Source organism: Typopeltis vanoorti, chromosome 1 (genome assembly GCF_054136105.1).
Source record: "Typopeltis vanoorti isolate ZY-2024b chromosome 1, IOZ_Tvanoo_1.0, whole genome shotgun sequence".
Taxonomy (NCBI): domain Eukaryota; kingdom Metazoa; phylum Arthropoda; class Arachnida; order Uropygi; family Thelyphonidae; genus Typopeltis; species Typopeltis vanoorti.
In genome coordinates, this window is record NC_143549.1 from 17926288 (window position 1) to 17941717 (window position 15430).

General features: G+C 36.4%; 1 protein-coding gene across 2 annotated transcripts in view; it reads left to right on the forward strand.

Moving 5' to 3' along the window:
* LOC150109817 (kinesin-like protein KIF11) overlaps positions 1-15430 on the forward strand; it is a 575645-nt gene that overhangs the window by 533483 nt on the left and 26732 nt on the right. For both annotated transcript variants that reach the window (XM_090396826.1, XM_090396834.1), the window contains exon 25: positions 7848-7988. In XM_090396826.1, the coding sequence (XP_090252952.1) occupies positions 7848-7988 (141 nt within the window). The remainder of the gene's footprint in view (positions 1-7847; positions 7989-15430) is intronic.

The window sequence follows — 15430 nt, forward strand, 5'->3', positions numbered from 1 at the left end:
CTAAAAACTTTTGGGATATTGGAAAAACTGCAGAAGAGCCTAGGATTATAACTTCAGATCAATAGTAATCTCTGCACATTATGGAGCTAAGACTTGAATACTGTGCAAGTGATACAGAAGACATGATCTTTTGATCTTCTTTGTGAATAATAATGAACTATGTCTGAGGAGTTAGCACTATATAAAAAAAAAAGACTATGGTAGGTTGGCCATATTATCAGAATGCAGGACAGAAAGTGGAAATCTTGGGAAAATAACAAGCATTTATATTTAAGTTTTGTTGATCTGGAAAAGATATGACAAGGTGCCAAGAGGAAAGCTCTTCAACATGCTCTAGTTATTTTGATGTCAATGGGATATTATATCGAGTAGTGCATAGTTCTATTTAAGCTGTAAGTCAGTAGTTAGAATTGAATGAGGTACAGGAAGATGGTTTGTTAACACGTTTGCTGCCACGCTACTTCGGCATAGTCTGTTCCCGTACACCGAGCAATTTCACTTCAAGGTCAGTATGGTAATCTCGTTGACGGCGGTAAGCGTCATACGAGTATACTCGTAGTTGGCTTGTGAGAGCATATACCATCTATGAGAATACAGTTTTGATGCTAGCTCAACAAGCCAAGCATTTTCATTTCTTCAAGGTCAGTTACAGTAATCTCGTTGCCGGCGGTAAGCGTCATACGAGTATACTCGTAGCTGGCTTGTGTGGCTTGTTTACCAACTATGAGTATACTCGTAGTTGGCAGCGAACGTGTTAAATCAAGTGTGTGTGATGAGTGTGCACATTATCTCCACTATTATTCGTTATCTATATGGATCACATTATGAAAGAAAGTGGTATTAAATCTGATATCAAAATTGGCTATGTTAATTTTAGGTCTTTACTTTATTATTATTATTATTCAGGCCTCCATGGAGTCAAAAGACTCATTGGGGGAGGTCCTTCCTAAGAACATAAAGTCTGTCAAGACTCATTGAGGGGAGTTCCCCCCCCTAAGAAACACAGTCTATCATACCACTCTTTAAACTCATTGACCGTTCTCACTCCCACCACTCCATCAGGCAGTGCATTCCACAGTTCAACCACCCTCCACGCAAAGAAACCATTCCTTACCCTCTTGTTCACAGTTTCCTTTCGTAACTTCCAGGGATGGCCTCTTGTCATCACTCCTTCCTGCTGTTCAACCAAGTGAAAGTACTCCCCAGTGTCAACCCTGTTACCACCTCTCAACAGTTTAAAAGTCTCAATCATATCACCTCTCCTTCTATCCACCAAACTCTGCAGTCCACATTCCCTCAGCCTATCCTCATAACTATCCTTGTACAGTCTTGAAACATCTTTGTCATCTGTCTTTGTATCCTTTCCACAGTTAATTTATCCCCTTCAAATCCTGGGGACCAAATCTGAGAACAATAGTCCAAGTGTGGTCTGATCAGAGACTTATACAACGGAATGATAACCCTCTTATCTCTGCAGGTCAGTGTCCTTCATGCAGGTAATGTTATATTTCTGAATAAAGGCAGTACAAGTCTGCAGGATTCCTTGCCCTGACCAAATTGAATAGCTGTTGTAATATGTTTAGTATGAGACTCAGCAATAAAAGGACAAAGACAGTGAAAGTAGGCAGAAACATTGAAAACCTCAGCCCTGAATGGTGAACCTATAAACAAGTGAGACATTTAGCTATTTAGGCACAATTTTTAATAAAGTTGGCAAATTAAATATGGAAATAAGTAACAGAATTAATAAAGCTGGTATGGTAAGAAGTCAACCGAATAAATTTATATGAAAGAAGGAAGAAATTAATCAGAACACGAAATTAGCTGCATACAAGACGGTGTTCAAACCGATTTTAACTTATGGATCTGAGAGCTGGATTAAAAATAAAAGTGGTGATGAAGATTTTGGAAAAATTGGTTAGGGCCTGCATTCAGAAATGGGTTGACAATAAAGTTCTACTTTGCAATGAACAACATGGGTATACTAAGGGAAGATCATGTTTTAGCAACTTGCTCACATGATCAAATAGTGGAGACCTCTGATATAAGAGTTCTAAGAAAGATTAGTGACTGAACTGATGGCATCAATGACAATATCACATTAAATATTAGGATGTTAGGAAATAATTTGCCATTGTTAGCATTCAGGAATGTGTTAGTAGAGCTAATCTCAGGTGGAAACAGAATTGGAGAGGAAAAATTAGCAATACAAGTGCCAGGTTGGCAAGAAAAAGACCCAGAGAAAGACCAAGATATAGATGGATTGATTCAGTAAAAAGTGCCTTAAATGACAGAATTATAAAATCTGATAATGTTGAAGTTATGTTAGATAGCAGATTAATTTAGAGGGAAATTGATGATTGGAAGTTACTAATGGTGTAACTTTTTTATTTAGTACTATCATAATTATCCTGTATGCTCCCTGATGGAAATATCAGGAATTGGATGATGATAGTCATTCTTGATATTTAATATTATTATTATTACCCCAAGACCTCATGGAGTCAAAGACTCATCTGGGAGGTCCTTTTATCACACACACAACTCATCATACCGTTTAAACACACTTGAACTCCTTGCAGACACCACACTCTCAAACAAGGCATTCCAAAAATTCACAACTCTGCACGAAAAAAACCTGCCTCTCACTTGCCTACACACACCCTCTTTATACAGTTTCCAGGGATGACCTCTGGCTCTCTTCCACTATTTTATGTAGAACTTCTCCAGCATTAATCCTGTAACAACCCTTTACCAACTTGTAGGTCTCTATCATATCTTCCCTCTTCCTACTGTCCACCAGTCTCTGCAAATTACATCTTCTCAATCTTTCCTCATACTCGACATTCCAGAGGTTAAAAGCTGCCTTAGTCAGTCGCCTTTGGGCCCTTTCCAACATCTCTTCATCCTTCTGAAAACCCAGCCACCAAATCTCCGCACAATAGTCCGTGTGTGGCCTATTCAAAGCCTTATACAACGGAACAAGAATCTCCCTACTTCTACACGTCAGTGTCCTCCGCATCATTCCCAGAAGCCTTTGTATTGTCTTCACAATTTTGGTTATGTGTCCCCTTAATTTCAAATCCTTATCCACTATCACCTCCATTTCTCTTATTTCCTCCACTGTCGACAATATATCCTCACCAAGCATAAATCCTGCATCCAATCTTTGTTTTCCAAATTTTAAATCCTTACATTTTGCAATATTGAACTCACATCACCATTTCCGTACTCAATTTATTCAAGTCTTCTGGTAAGGCCTACAACATCTTCACTACTCTTCATGGTTCGTCCTAACTTTGCATAATCTGCAAACAACAATATCTCCATCCAAATTTTCACCAATATTTTTAATATATAAGTTAAACAGTAATGGCCCTAAAACAAACCCCTGAGGCACTCCACAAGTGACTTTCCTTTTCCTGGATATCGCTCCCTCATACACAGCTTGTTGATACCTATCAGATAGCCAGTCTCCAATCCAATGCACTAATCTAATATCCAATCCCATCTGCTCTAGTTTGACTGTCAACTTATCATGAGGTACTCTATCAAAAGCCTTTGCGAAATCCAAGTATATTACTGTGTAACCTTCTCCTCTGTCCAAGGAAGCAGTCACTTTATTGTAATAAGTAGATTACTAAAACATGACCTCCCTTTAGCAAATCCATGCTGTCCATCAAAAACAATACCATTGTTATCAACCCAACTCTGGATCCTAGTTCTCACAAGCTTCTCCAACAACTTAACCACAACACCTGACACATAGATAGGCCTATAGTTTGATGCTTGATTTCGATCACCTCCTTTATGAAGTGGTACAATCTTGCACTCCTTGGGAACTGGACTGATATTTTAAAAAAAAAATATGTTAAGGCAGGCGTCAACTCCCTGGCACATTCCTTCAGAATACATGATGATATATTATCTAGTCCCACAGCCTTATTAACATCTAGTTACTCTTGCTCACTTACAGTCAGTCTCTCCCTCTCCATCATCAACTGCTCTCAATTTCTCTCTCCATGAGGTCACATTCACAAGATTGAAAGACTTTTATGAACTGCTCATTAAGTATCTCCACCACACATTCTGCAACAGCTGTCTTTATACCATTTTCTCCAGTCAATGTCATCCTTCCATAATCATTCTTTCTTTTGCTGGCTACATATCGAAAGAACTCCTTAGGATTCTTTTTGGCATCATTTGCTAACTGCTGTTCATACCTCTCTTTATCTACCCTCACCAACCAAGTTATCTTCCTTGCCTGGTCTTTGTAGACCTCATGGAATTGGTTATTTCCACTTCTCTTATGCTCCCTTCACAATGCCCTTTTTCTCTGTATCGCATGCTTAATCTATTTATTTATCCATCTCACACCTACCTTATTTAATCTTCTCACCCTTGGAATACATTTAGACATTGCATCTACTAGATAGTTTTTAAAAATCCCAAGCTGCATTGATCTCTTTTCCAGCTAACTCCTCATTCCATGCTTCACCTGCAAGCTGTCTCCTGAGCTCTTCATAATCACCCCCCCCCTTTAGTTCCACATATATCCTTTTCTCACAGAGGTCCTCATACTGCTGGCAACCACCCAGATAACCACCTCATGGTCATTCTCACCAATTGGTGGATAATTTGACACCTCATTTATAATTGCATCCTTTGATGAGATGACCAAATCCAAGACCCTGAGTCCTCTTGTGCTTTCTCTTACATACTTCCTTACTTTCTGTGTGATGGTACAGAACCCCACCCGTTTTTTTTTTTTTTATTTTTGTTTTTTTTTTTTTAACAGTAATGTACAGCACCATCTGAGTCCCCCCCCCCCCCACACACACACACATTTTATCCTGGCTCCGGAACCAGCATAGGCCGATGAATCAGGCCTATGGCTGGGTCGATATTCCTGGCTGTAATCCGTATGTTCAGAAGATTGGTTTGCATGCTTGTGGGATGAAAAACCTTGCTGTCCACGCCCATGACCGGCTAACTTGGCTATGGCTGAGGAAGATCCTTAAGTTCCTCACGTCGTCGACTGGAATCGAACCTGGGACACTCCTTCCTCTGGCATATGGTTGCGAAATGCAAAGCCACTAGGATAACTGCACTGACTGTTTTATACTGTCTGAGGTAGTTATCCCTCAAAAACTCAAGAAACTCATTTTCTTTACTTCCAGTTGCTATCTCATTGTTCCAGTCTATATTGCCATAATTAAAATCGCCCATTATGGATCACACTTTTCTTATTTGATGGCTAATTTGATTATACATTTCATTATCACCACCATCCACATTACCTGGTCTATAACAACATCCAACCAAGTATTTGATTCTATTCACCTCTATTTCACACCATACTACCTCAAAGCAACTGGCACTATTTCCCTCTTGCATCTGTACTTTTTATGGACGTAACTCTTTCTCTATCATCAATAGCACTCCCTCCCCTTTTGCCTCTTCTATTCTTCATGAAACACATCATACCCTTCCATCTCTATTCCTGTCAGGATGTCGTCCTCTTCCAACCATGTCTCACTTATTCCGACAATCTTTGGGTGAACAGATGCAATTAATGCAACCATTTATGTACCTTGTTTCTTATACTTCTAGCATTTGTGTACAAACCCAACAGCTCATTTCTGGATCTACAGCTAGTTCCTCCGATACCACTCACTCGATGTGATCTCTCCATACTCGACTGTGGCCATTTCTCTTTCTGCCCATTCATTCTAGAACCCTCCCCAATTCCAGCTGTTTCCTCTCAATCCCAGGTCATCCCATTCCTTTCCTGTCTACACATGCTCTGACCTCCTCTTGGATCATCCACCTTTCTCATGTTGTGTATCCCTGTCCACCCTGAACCTCCCCGTTTCCCTGCTCCTCTTATACACCCTTTCTCTCATTTTTTATACTCATGCCACTCACTTCCCCATTCTTAACCACCTCTTCAATCTCTCCTGTTTTACTCTCCTGCTCTTCCACATGACTTCCCTCTCGATCTAATTCATTCTCTGTACTCGCTTCTCTGCCTTCCAACAGCAGTCTCTCTAAGCGACTCACACCATAACCACTCAAATGCAGTCCATCGCTCCCATACAGTTCAATTCGTCCTTCAAACTCATTCCACACATTAACAAACCGTACTCCCATCTCCTCACACATTTCAGTCAGCATATACAGTTTCATAATCCTTGGTCTCCACCTCATCTCACCACAATCATACCTACGCAACAAGCTCACTACTCTTCCTGTCACACTATTCTCTTTTATCCTTCTAAGCAGCCTCCTGATATCCATTCTGACACACTCTTTTGTTCTCTCTCAAATCAATCATACCTATTAATACTATTAACTGTTTTGCTCACTCCTGCCTCATATCCAATGCCTCAATCACTCTACTCATTTTAGTGCCTGGAATACATACCTTGTGCATCCTATCCTCCAGCACACCTTTAATAATGGAATCGCCGTAGGACACCACTCGCTCATGTTTCGTTTATGGATTTGTTTTAATAGTTTTTACTCGAATTTTCTTAATTTCGTTCCTCATCCATTTCATCTCCTGCCTCATCCAATCTAATTCAGCTTCCGAATCTTGCGTCACATTCTCTGTATCATTCAATCTTTCTAATTCTCTAACTCTCGACCCCTCTTCTCACTTTCACTCTCATTCCTCCTTCTGTGTTTCCGTACTTTTGGTCCAACTTTCACTATCATTCATTCTTTCGATTTTTTACACTTTCGATTACGTGTCATGCCATTTCCGGTTTCATTCATGCTCTCAATTTCGTTCCCTTCCGCCACTCTGGCCTCACTTTCATACTTTTTAACATCCGTTAGGTTTTAGATCACTCGTTTTCTTTTTTACTGATTTTTTTTTTTTTTTTTTTTTTTTTTTTTTTTTTTTTTCCTCTCACGACATTCTCGCTACTAACACTTTCTGTCATCAATTTCATGTTAGCATTCATCAATTCCTCTTTCAGGTTACGCTTTGCACGTGCCCTCCTTCCATCCACCCTAAACATCCACAGATCATTTATGTAATCGAAAGAATACATATAGCACACCTTATACTTAACGAAATGACTGAAGTCTTAGTTAAAAGTCATGGAATGACAAAGCTGTCGGTATTTAATCTGCCAGCTTCCACTCTGAAGTCTGATAATATCAACGAATTCGTAATTAAGTTTAAGCAAAACAAAATCCCCCACACTAATAATAATGGTAGCACACAACTTTTACAGCAGCTCTTACTCAAACAAAGGCTCATATATACTTAATTATTCCAAGAATAAGTTATCTCTATCCGGAGCTCTTCTTACACACGTCTGCCAAGCTTGATTCACAAGCTACATATACACTTGATATTTTACAATCCTTGGCAAGTGTTTTTTAACATTAAAAAAATAAAATAATTTAGAAAGTATGATTAACAAACAGCACTTTGATAAACAAGTGTTTAATGTGTTTATGCTAGGGAAAACTGGAAGTACTGTTATTCTTGAAGGAGGTTTTTGATTAGTAATTTTGTTGAGTAATAATAATAGGTGTAAGAAAATGCAATTTCAGAAGATGATCAAGCTTATGGTATCACCATTAACATATTAACAAACAAATAATATTTGAATATCTCATGTATAATACAGCTTTAGTTTCTGATTCTGTCATAAAATATGTAAATTATAACAGCAACTTAGATGTCATGTTTTGTATATAAAATAAATTGTTTTTTGGTGTGAACTTGGAAAATGTCATTCTAAAAGTGGCATTATTCTTAGTCGCTTAAAAATTGAAGAAATGCATGTGTAGCATTGTTGATAAAACAGTATTTTTTATTACTCTAGATTCTGAACCATGTCAAGGATGTAGCTGAAAAACAAGACCATCAAGATAAGTTGAATATTTCAGACATGGCAATTGATGAATCTGTGACAAGCTCGGTTAGCAATAATAGTATTGATTCTTCATCTTCTTTAACTTCAAAGGTATTGATACTTCACAAATCTTTAAACTGAACATTGATTTGAAATTCTGTAAAGTTAATTACTGGAAAATAGTTGTATTTAATATGAACATTGTAATAGGAATGAAGCGAAAACGTTCATTAAAACTTTCACATTAAAAATTATTAAGAAATTACGATAATTAATGAACACTACTTTAAGTTTAAACTAAAGGGACCGATAATTTAACAAATAAAAAACAAGATATCAATTGTTGATGGGAGAGGGGGTTGAGATTTCCTCAAAAATAATAAATTATAATGTATTGGCATCTCCGTGGAGTCAGCAGACCTATCATAGGATGTCCACTACATCAATGCCAATCTTCAATAGTTGTAATATTGCTTTGAACTCATTGACAGACAAAACACAACTGACGCTGGCAATCAATTTCACTCATTCACCACTCTCCAATGGAAAATCTAGTCCACAAGCTCTTGTTTATCCTACTTTTAATTAATGGATGAGTTTTGCCTAGTTTTCCTCACATTATTCATGTACTGGAATATATCCTCCGTATCAATCCTATAAAACCCTCTAAAATTCAACTTATTAATCCTTCCCTTATCCACCTATCAGCTAGACTATAACCTACAAATCTTTTGTGGAATGTTCCTCATATGGAACATTCCACAGACCTACCACCATCTTGGTCACTTGCCTAAAAAAGTAATGAAGGATTAAATTGGTAAATAGTAAATAAAACAACACAATAAAGTGACATTACTTTTTAATAATTATAATGTGAAATTTCCAGAAAAAATAAATAACAAGTCCTGCAAAATTTACTTGCTTGTCACACCTGAAGTACCAACAGTTTTTGTTTCTTGGAATTTTGCTGCAGTAGCTGATGCAGCAGGGTGTTCTTATCTCTTTGAAACCTTTTTTTTTTTAAAATGTATCTTTTTAAACAAATTACATGATAACAACAGTAATTAACCTTAATGGAATTACAGATATTTGGTACTGAAAATAATAACGATACATTATCAGTGTATAGAAACAAGAAAATCAAATAATAGAAATACAAGGTACGTAAAACAATTGGTTTACCAATTAAAAACGTTTATCTTGAGTTACAAATTTATATATTAATAAATAATATTAAAACTATTTTTGATGTTTACATAAAATCTTATCTACAATTTTTCTCCAAATCAGTATTACCTGTAAAGACTCCAACATTATCAGATCTTATATTTCTGTCTTCCATGGCATTTTTTACTGTATCAATCCACCTATATCTTGGTGAATTGATACAATAAATCTCAGATGGTCTTTTTCCTGCCAACTGGCAGTGAACACTTGTTTTGCTAAACTTTCCTCTCCCATTCTCTTATTAAGTGACCATACCACCTGAGATTAGCTCTGCTAACAATGTCAAGCTCTTTCCTCTCCTAGAAATTATCATATTAAAATTTTTAATATGATATTGCCATTGATGGCATCTGTTCACACCCCTAATCTTTCTTAGGATTCTCTCAGATTTTCGGTCTCTAGTTAAATCCATATAAGATTGTGGTCTGAAAAGTTCTTCGCCTAACAATGAAAAAACAAATTTATTATTTCAAATTAATTTTTATTTTTCAATACATTGACCTTAAGACCAATACACTTATTCCAGTGATGTTCCAGTGCCATTATCTATCCCGTCCCTGTAATGGTTTTCAGTAAGATTGCAAAATACCCCTCTACATCTGCAATCACCTCTTGATTCAAAGAAAAATGCTGACGAGCAAAGAAGAGTTTTAGTTTTGGGAAGAGAGAGAAGTTAAAGGGAGCCAAATCTGGGAAATAGGGTGGATGTTCCAACAATTCATAGTGCAGATCCCTTAATTTTCAATTGCCAAAACACCTGATGAAAGATGTTGTTTTATTCTTCTGCAAACCTGGTCTTTTCTCACAAATTTCTTCGCCTGGTCTGCTTGAAAGATCAGAATAATATTACCCAGTTATTGTTTTACCCTTTTCAAGAGAATTAATAAACAAAATGCCTTTAGCATCCCAATACACCAATGCCATGACATTTCCTGCTGATGGAAATGACTTTGTGTTCTTTGGTGCTGAGTAATCGGCTTCTGTCCATTTGACTGCTGTTTGGATTTTGCTGTGTGTTATGGTAAATCCAAGTCTCATCCATAGTAATAAATCGATGCCCAAAATCAGTTTTATTCTTGTTAAAACACTCCAAGCACTGTTCAGAGATTTTCATTTGGGTGCATTTTTGATCTGCTGTGAGCAAGCACTGCACCCATCTTCACAAAGCTTTTTCATATGCAAATCTTCATGTAAAATATATCCTACACGTTCCTTTGAAATGCCTACAAGTTCTTTTGAATTGCTGAGGCTATAGTCTTGGCACTTGCATGCACTTTGACTTGCTGATCATCCAAGTCAAATATTGTGCATTAGATCAATGATTTCTGGTGGTGTTACACTTTTTGGGCATCCTTAGTGTGGATCATCTTCAAGGCTGGTACAGCCACGTTTAAACTCAGCAGCCCATTTCTTAATTATCGAAAACAAAGGAGAAGAGTGTTCATAAACTTTTATGAACTTTGAATGAATTTCTTTTGGTGTTAAACCTTCTTTTGCAAAAAATTTTATAACTGCACAATACTCAATTTTATCCATTTCAAGGGATATAGACAATACTTTTGCTTCTGGCAGCTGTATAAAGTAAACTACTTGATAGAATCGATACAAAATTAATAACGAAAAAAACTCGCGTACAAAGATTATTTAATAGTATAATTTTCGCCCGTGTCACAGGCATCTTCAGTACATTAAGCTCAAATTAAACAATAACTGACAATTCCAAAAAGCACCACCTAAGTAGCTGGTGTAAGATAACTAAAAAGGTCAATAAATTTCCTAAAAAAAAAAAAAATAATAATAAATAAATAAAAAAAAAATTAATACATTAAAAAGTTAGGAAAGATTAGCTGATTTGTAAAGTACTATCTCCCATAAAGGGGAGATAGTACTTTACATCTCCCCTTTATGGGAGATAGTACTTTACAAATCAGCTAATCTTTCCTAACTTTTTTTAGGAAATTTATTGAGCTTTTTAGTTATCTTACACCAGCTACTTAAGTGGAGCTTTTTGGAATTGTCAGTTATTGTTTAATTTGAGCTTAATGTTACTGAAGATGCCTGTGACACACGGGCAAAAATTATACTATTAAATATCTTTGTACGCGAGTTTTTTCCGTTATTAATTTTGTATCGATATGTCTACTCACAGTATACCTCTTTTAAAACTTTCTTGATAGAATGATTTGCAATTTCACACGGTTGTACAAACTTAGAAAAAAAAAAATTCCTGCCGATAGTATTACAAATATGCTCTAAGCCGAGAAGTTTTCAGACCACCCTACTAAATTTATTCAGTTGACTTCCTAGTATATCAGCTTTGTTGATTCTGTTTATTTCCATATTGAACTTATCATCTTCACTTAAAATTGTACCCATGTAGCTGAAATGTTTCACTTGTTCTATAGATTCTCCATTCACAATGCAGTTGATATTTTCAATGCTTCTGCCTATTTTCATTGTCTTTGTCTTGTTATTTCAATTTAGTCAGAGAACCTTGCAGACTTGTAGTGGATTTATTTAGAAATATAACAGCACCACATAAAACAAAGTGCTGACATTAACATCTCCAAATTTTTATATCAGGTTTAATACCACTTTCCTTCATAATGTGATCCATATAGATAATGAATAACAGAGGGGATAATGTACAAAGTATTGATAATGTACATCCTTGTCTGACACCAGATTTAACATTAAACCATATTCCTGTATCTCCTTCAATTCAACTGCTGGCTTACAACACAAAGTAAGTATTGCTTGATATAATGACCCTTTGACACCACACAGCTGTAGCATTTTGAAGAACTTTTCTCTTGGCACTTTGTCATATGCATTTTGCAGATATACAAAACTTAAATACAGATCTTTGTTATATTCCCGTGATTTCTCAACTATTTGTGAAAATCTGATCCTGACAGCCTGTTTGCCCTGAATCCAGCTTGTTCTTCGCCAAGCTTCCCTTTCACAATCCTTCTCATCCATTTCTAGAGTATACTTGCATAAATCTTACCAGGAACAATCCTCTGTCATTCTAAGTCAGTTTTATTTCCTCTTTTTATATATTGATACTATGAGAGCTCTACTCCAATCATCTGTAATTCATCCCTCTATCCAGAATTTGAACTATGCAGCCACAGTAAGACTTATATCTCCATACTAGAGCATTTCTGGTTGAATATCCTGCCAGCCTGATTGGCCAAGTCGGTAGAGTATCCGCTCTCCAGCCAAAAGGCTGTGGGTACGAATCCCACAATGGTTTGGATGTTTGTGACTGTCTGTGAAAATACTAGAGTATACAATGGTTGTCGGTGGTAGATGCCACCGGTGTAGATGATGAAAGTAGTTGTAGGTGGTGGATACAGAGTTGTGGAGTAGGTACCCTCCCTCGATGAGTCTTTTGTACTCCCAGTAGGTGTTATGTAATAATAATATCTACTCCAGCTGCTTTTCCACATTTCAGGCTTTTGATGGGTTTTTTACTTCAAGTATGGATATGTATTCCTGTTTTCATGCCTGTTGAGTGTTTTTTTTTTTTTTTTTTAACCACTGTTCTGTCACACTTCTTTTAGCAATTTTTCAAAGTAATTATTCCGTACATCAAGGATATCTTTTTCTCCAGTTTTCATGTTGTCTTTATCATCTCTAATTCCTTTTGCAGCACTCTTTGCTTCATTTCTGAGCTTTTTCTACAACCTCCAGAATATTGTAATAATTCTGATGTTAATTATTATTATATTATTATTTTTTTTTTTTAACTTCCGAACTTTATATTCTAAGATTTTTATTTATTCATCTTATTCTCTTTCTTATGTCTACCTTACTTCTGCTCATTTAAATCTTTCTGTTAAGTTCTCTTTACCCTTTTCTGTCTTAAGCCAATCAATTTAGTCCCTGCTTGTAATCCTTTATACTACCTATAAGTGTAAGCACTGTTAGTGAAAAGATCTCTAGAATAGGCAATTCACGGATCCAGTGTTAACCATTTCCCAGACGATATAATTCAGGAAAATTTTATTTGCTTTTTTCGACTGTGCCAACCTGAATTAATGTTATGACAAGGAAGAATAGTTATAACACTTAGAGAATAGATCACTTTCTAAAATAATACCTTCAATAGTCATTAATGGCAATTTCTGTAATTTAAACACGCAGGTTCGGTTATTTTTGTGAGACAGTGCATTGGTCAAAAATCAGGCGTTTTTTTTTTTTTTTTTTAAACAAACAAAACATGTTTATTTTACTTTAAGCATAATACAATATTAAACAAATTCTCTCTAATTCCTGCTTTAAAATTAGTCCTAACCTTACAATATAGACCTGCAATTCACAATGCTAAGAAAAACTTGCTTTACCAACTCTAGACAATTTCTGACTGTTACAATTAAACTGTCTAACATTCTTCTCAATAAATATATTGGCTAACTCTCAACCTCAAATACTTCCTATAGTGACTTAAACAACTATTTTTAACAAAGCTATGTTCAACAGACATACAATTCTTGTTCACAATCTCAGCGTCAACATATTAAAATCTACTCTCAAATTTCTAGAAACAAATACAATTCTACCAGTCTGAACGACTTTTGGCAGTTCTGCTGACTGCTTTCCTCGGTCCTGTATTGTAGCCTTAGCTGAACGGCTTTTGGCGGTTATCTTGGTGTAGTCCTCGTCTGGGATCTTTATCATAGCTCACTGTCGGTTATTGGATCTACTGTTGACACCTTATATCTGGTCACACGTGGCACGTTTTGCTACTGGAAATACATCTCCGTAGAATGACCTTTCTCCTGGGCTTTCTACTTCTGCAAGATGAACAAACTCCTAGAACAGCCTCCAACCTAAACTTCTGAACAGCCCCTCTCTAGGTTCTCAAGGCCTCTTTTATATGATTCAGAAGCTCCTTGTTTTTAGTGTTGGAGACCCCCGAATCTTCCATAAATAACTTGCGTCACTGTTGTTTTGACTTTCAGAGTTGGCAGTAACAATCTACATCTGAATGACTTTCGATACTTTTGTTTACTTTTAAGGTGCCAACATAATCTGGTCGAATCCCCTTACCTTAAAGAATTACTTCTAACATTCTGTTACACCAAACCAATGTAATTTGCAATTTTAACCTTTACAATAATTTTATAATTTGTGAACAATTTCTATATCATTCTTTTTGTTAGTTAGCTTTACAAGTTTACAATCAGGCCTTCTTTAAAATATACTAAGTTACAATTTCTTTCCTCATAGTTTGTGACCTCAGTAAAATCAATGCCAAAAAATCGTTATATAAAATTTCACTGCATCGAATTTTACAAAAAAAACACAAATGTGGATTTTTTTTTGTTTTGTTTAGTCACTGCTCGTTCTCTGTAGAGGGCATGACTCAGTTCAGCTTTTCTTACCCTGACTTTAGAATTTATCCTATTTGAATGTATCCTTTCTAAGAAACTGTTTGACATTTTTGTCCTGGGAATATCTATTCTCCACTCTTGTATCAGTTGTTCACTTTCAATCTCATCCAGTATCTTTTGCTTTCATCAAGTATTATTATGTCCTTCCCCATTCCATTACTATAGTAATTTCTCCACACACGATTTCTCCTGTGTGTCGTAAAAGCATGTGGCTTTTCACAATCTTGATGGTGAATATATCTGTTGTCGATTCTTTCTCAATTATATGTACCTCACATTCGTTGCATTGTTTTCCTTAACTGGTTCTTTCTCTTCATCTGGACCATCTGCTATTTTGACACTCAAGATTAAATACGCTTTACTTGATGTTTCGTCATGTTGAACTTCTACTGAGGAATCGGATATGGGGTTAGTCTGGTCAATGTGACACACATCTCTTTCTTTTGCTTGTTCATCGTTTCTACTATTGCTGTTGTTCTCTTGTTCCCTTCTAGTATTCGTTTTTCTTATCTGAACTTTCTGTGTATTGCTCCCTCTAATCGACTGTCTAACTCCCATCAGGGAAATTTCTTTAGTGCCAAAATCACAGGAGAATCTGTATCTTTCTAAGCAGTCGGGTTCCTAATATCACATGAATGCTTGGGCGAGACGTCTCTGGGATAATCAATAAATCTTGCGAGATGCTCGGGCAACCTCATACTAAGTTATCTTTCTCGGAGCATACGTTGTGGGATTTGAAATTCCTGTTATCTTGATCAGTCTCTTTAGCTTAGTCATGCAATTCGAAACACAGGAGCTTATTCTTTCGAAAACTGTCCCATTTATTACAAATACCTGGGAACCAGTGTCCAACAGAACATTACAAGGTACCCCTTTAATTTCACCTGGAATTATCGTCATGGATTTCGTAGATAGTTCTCTGAT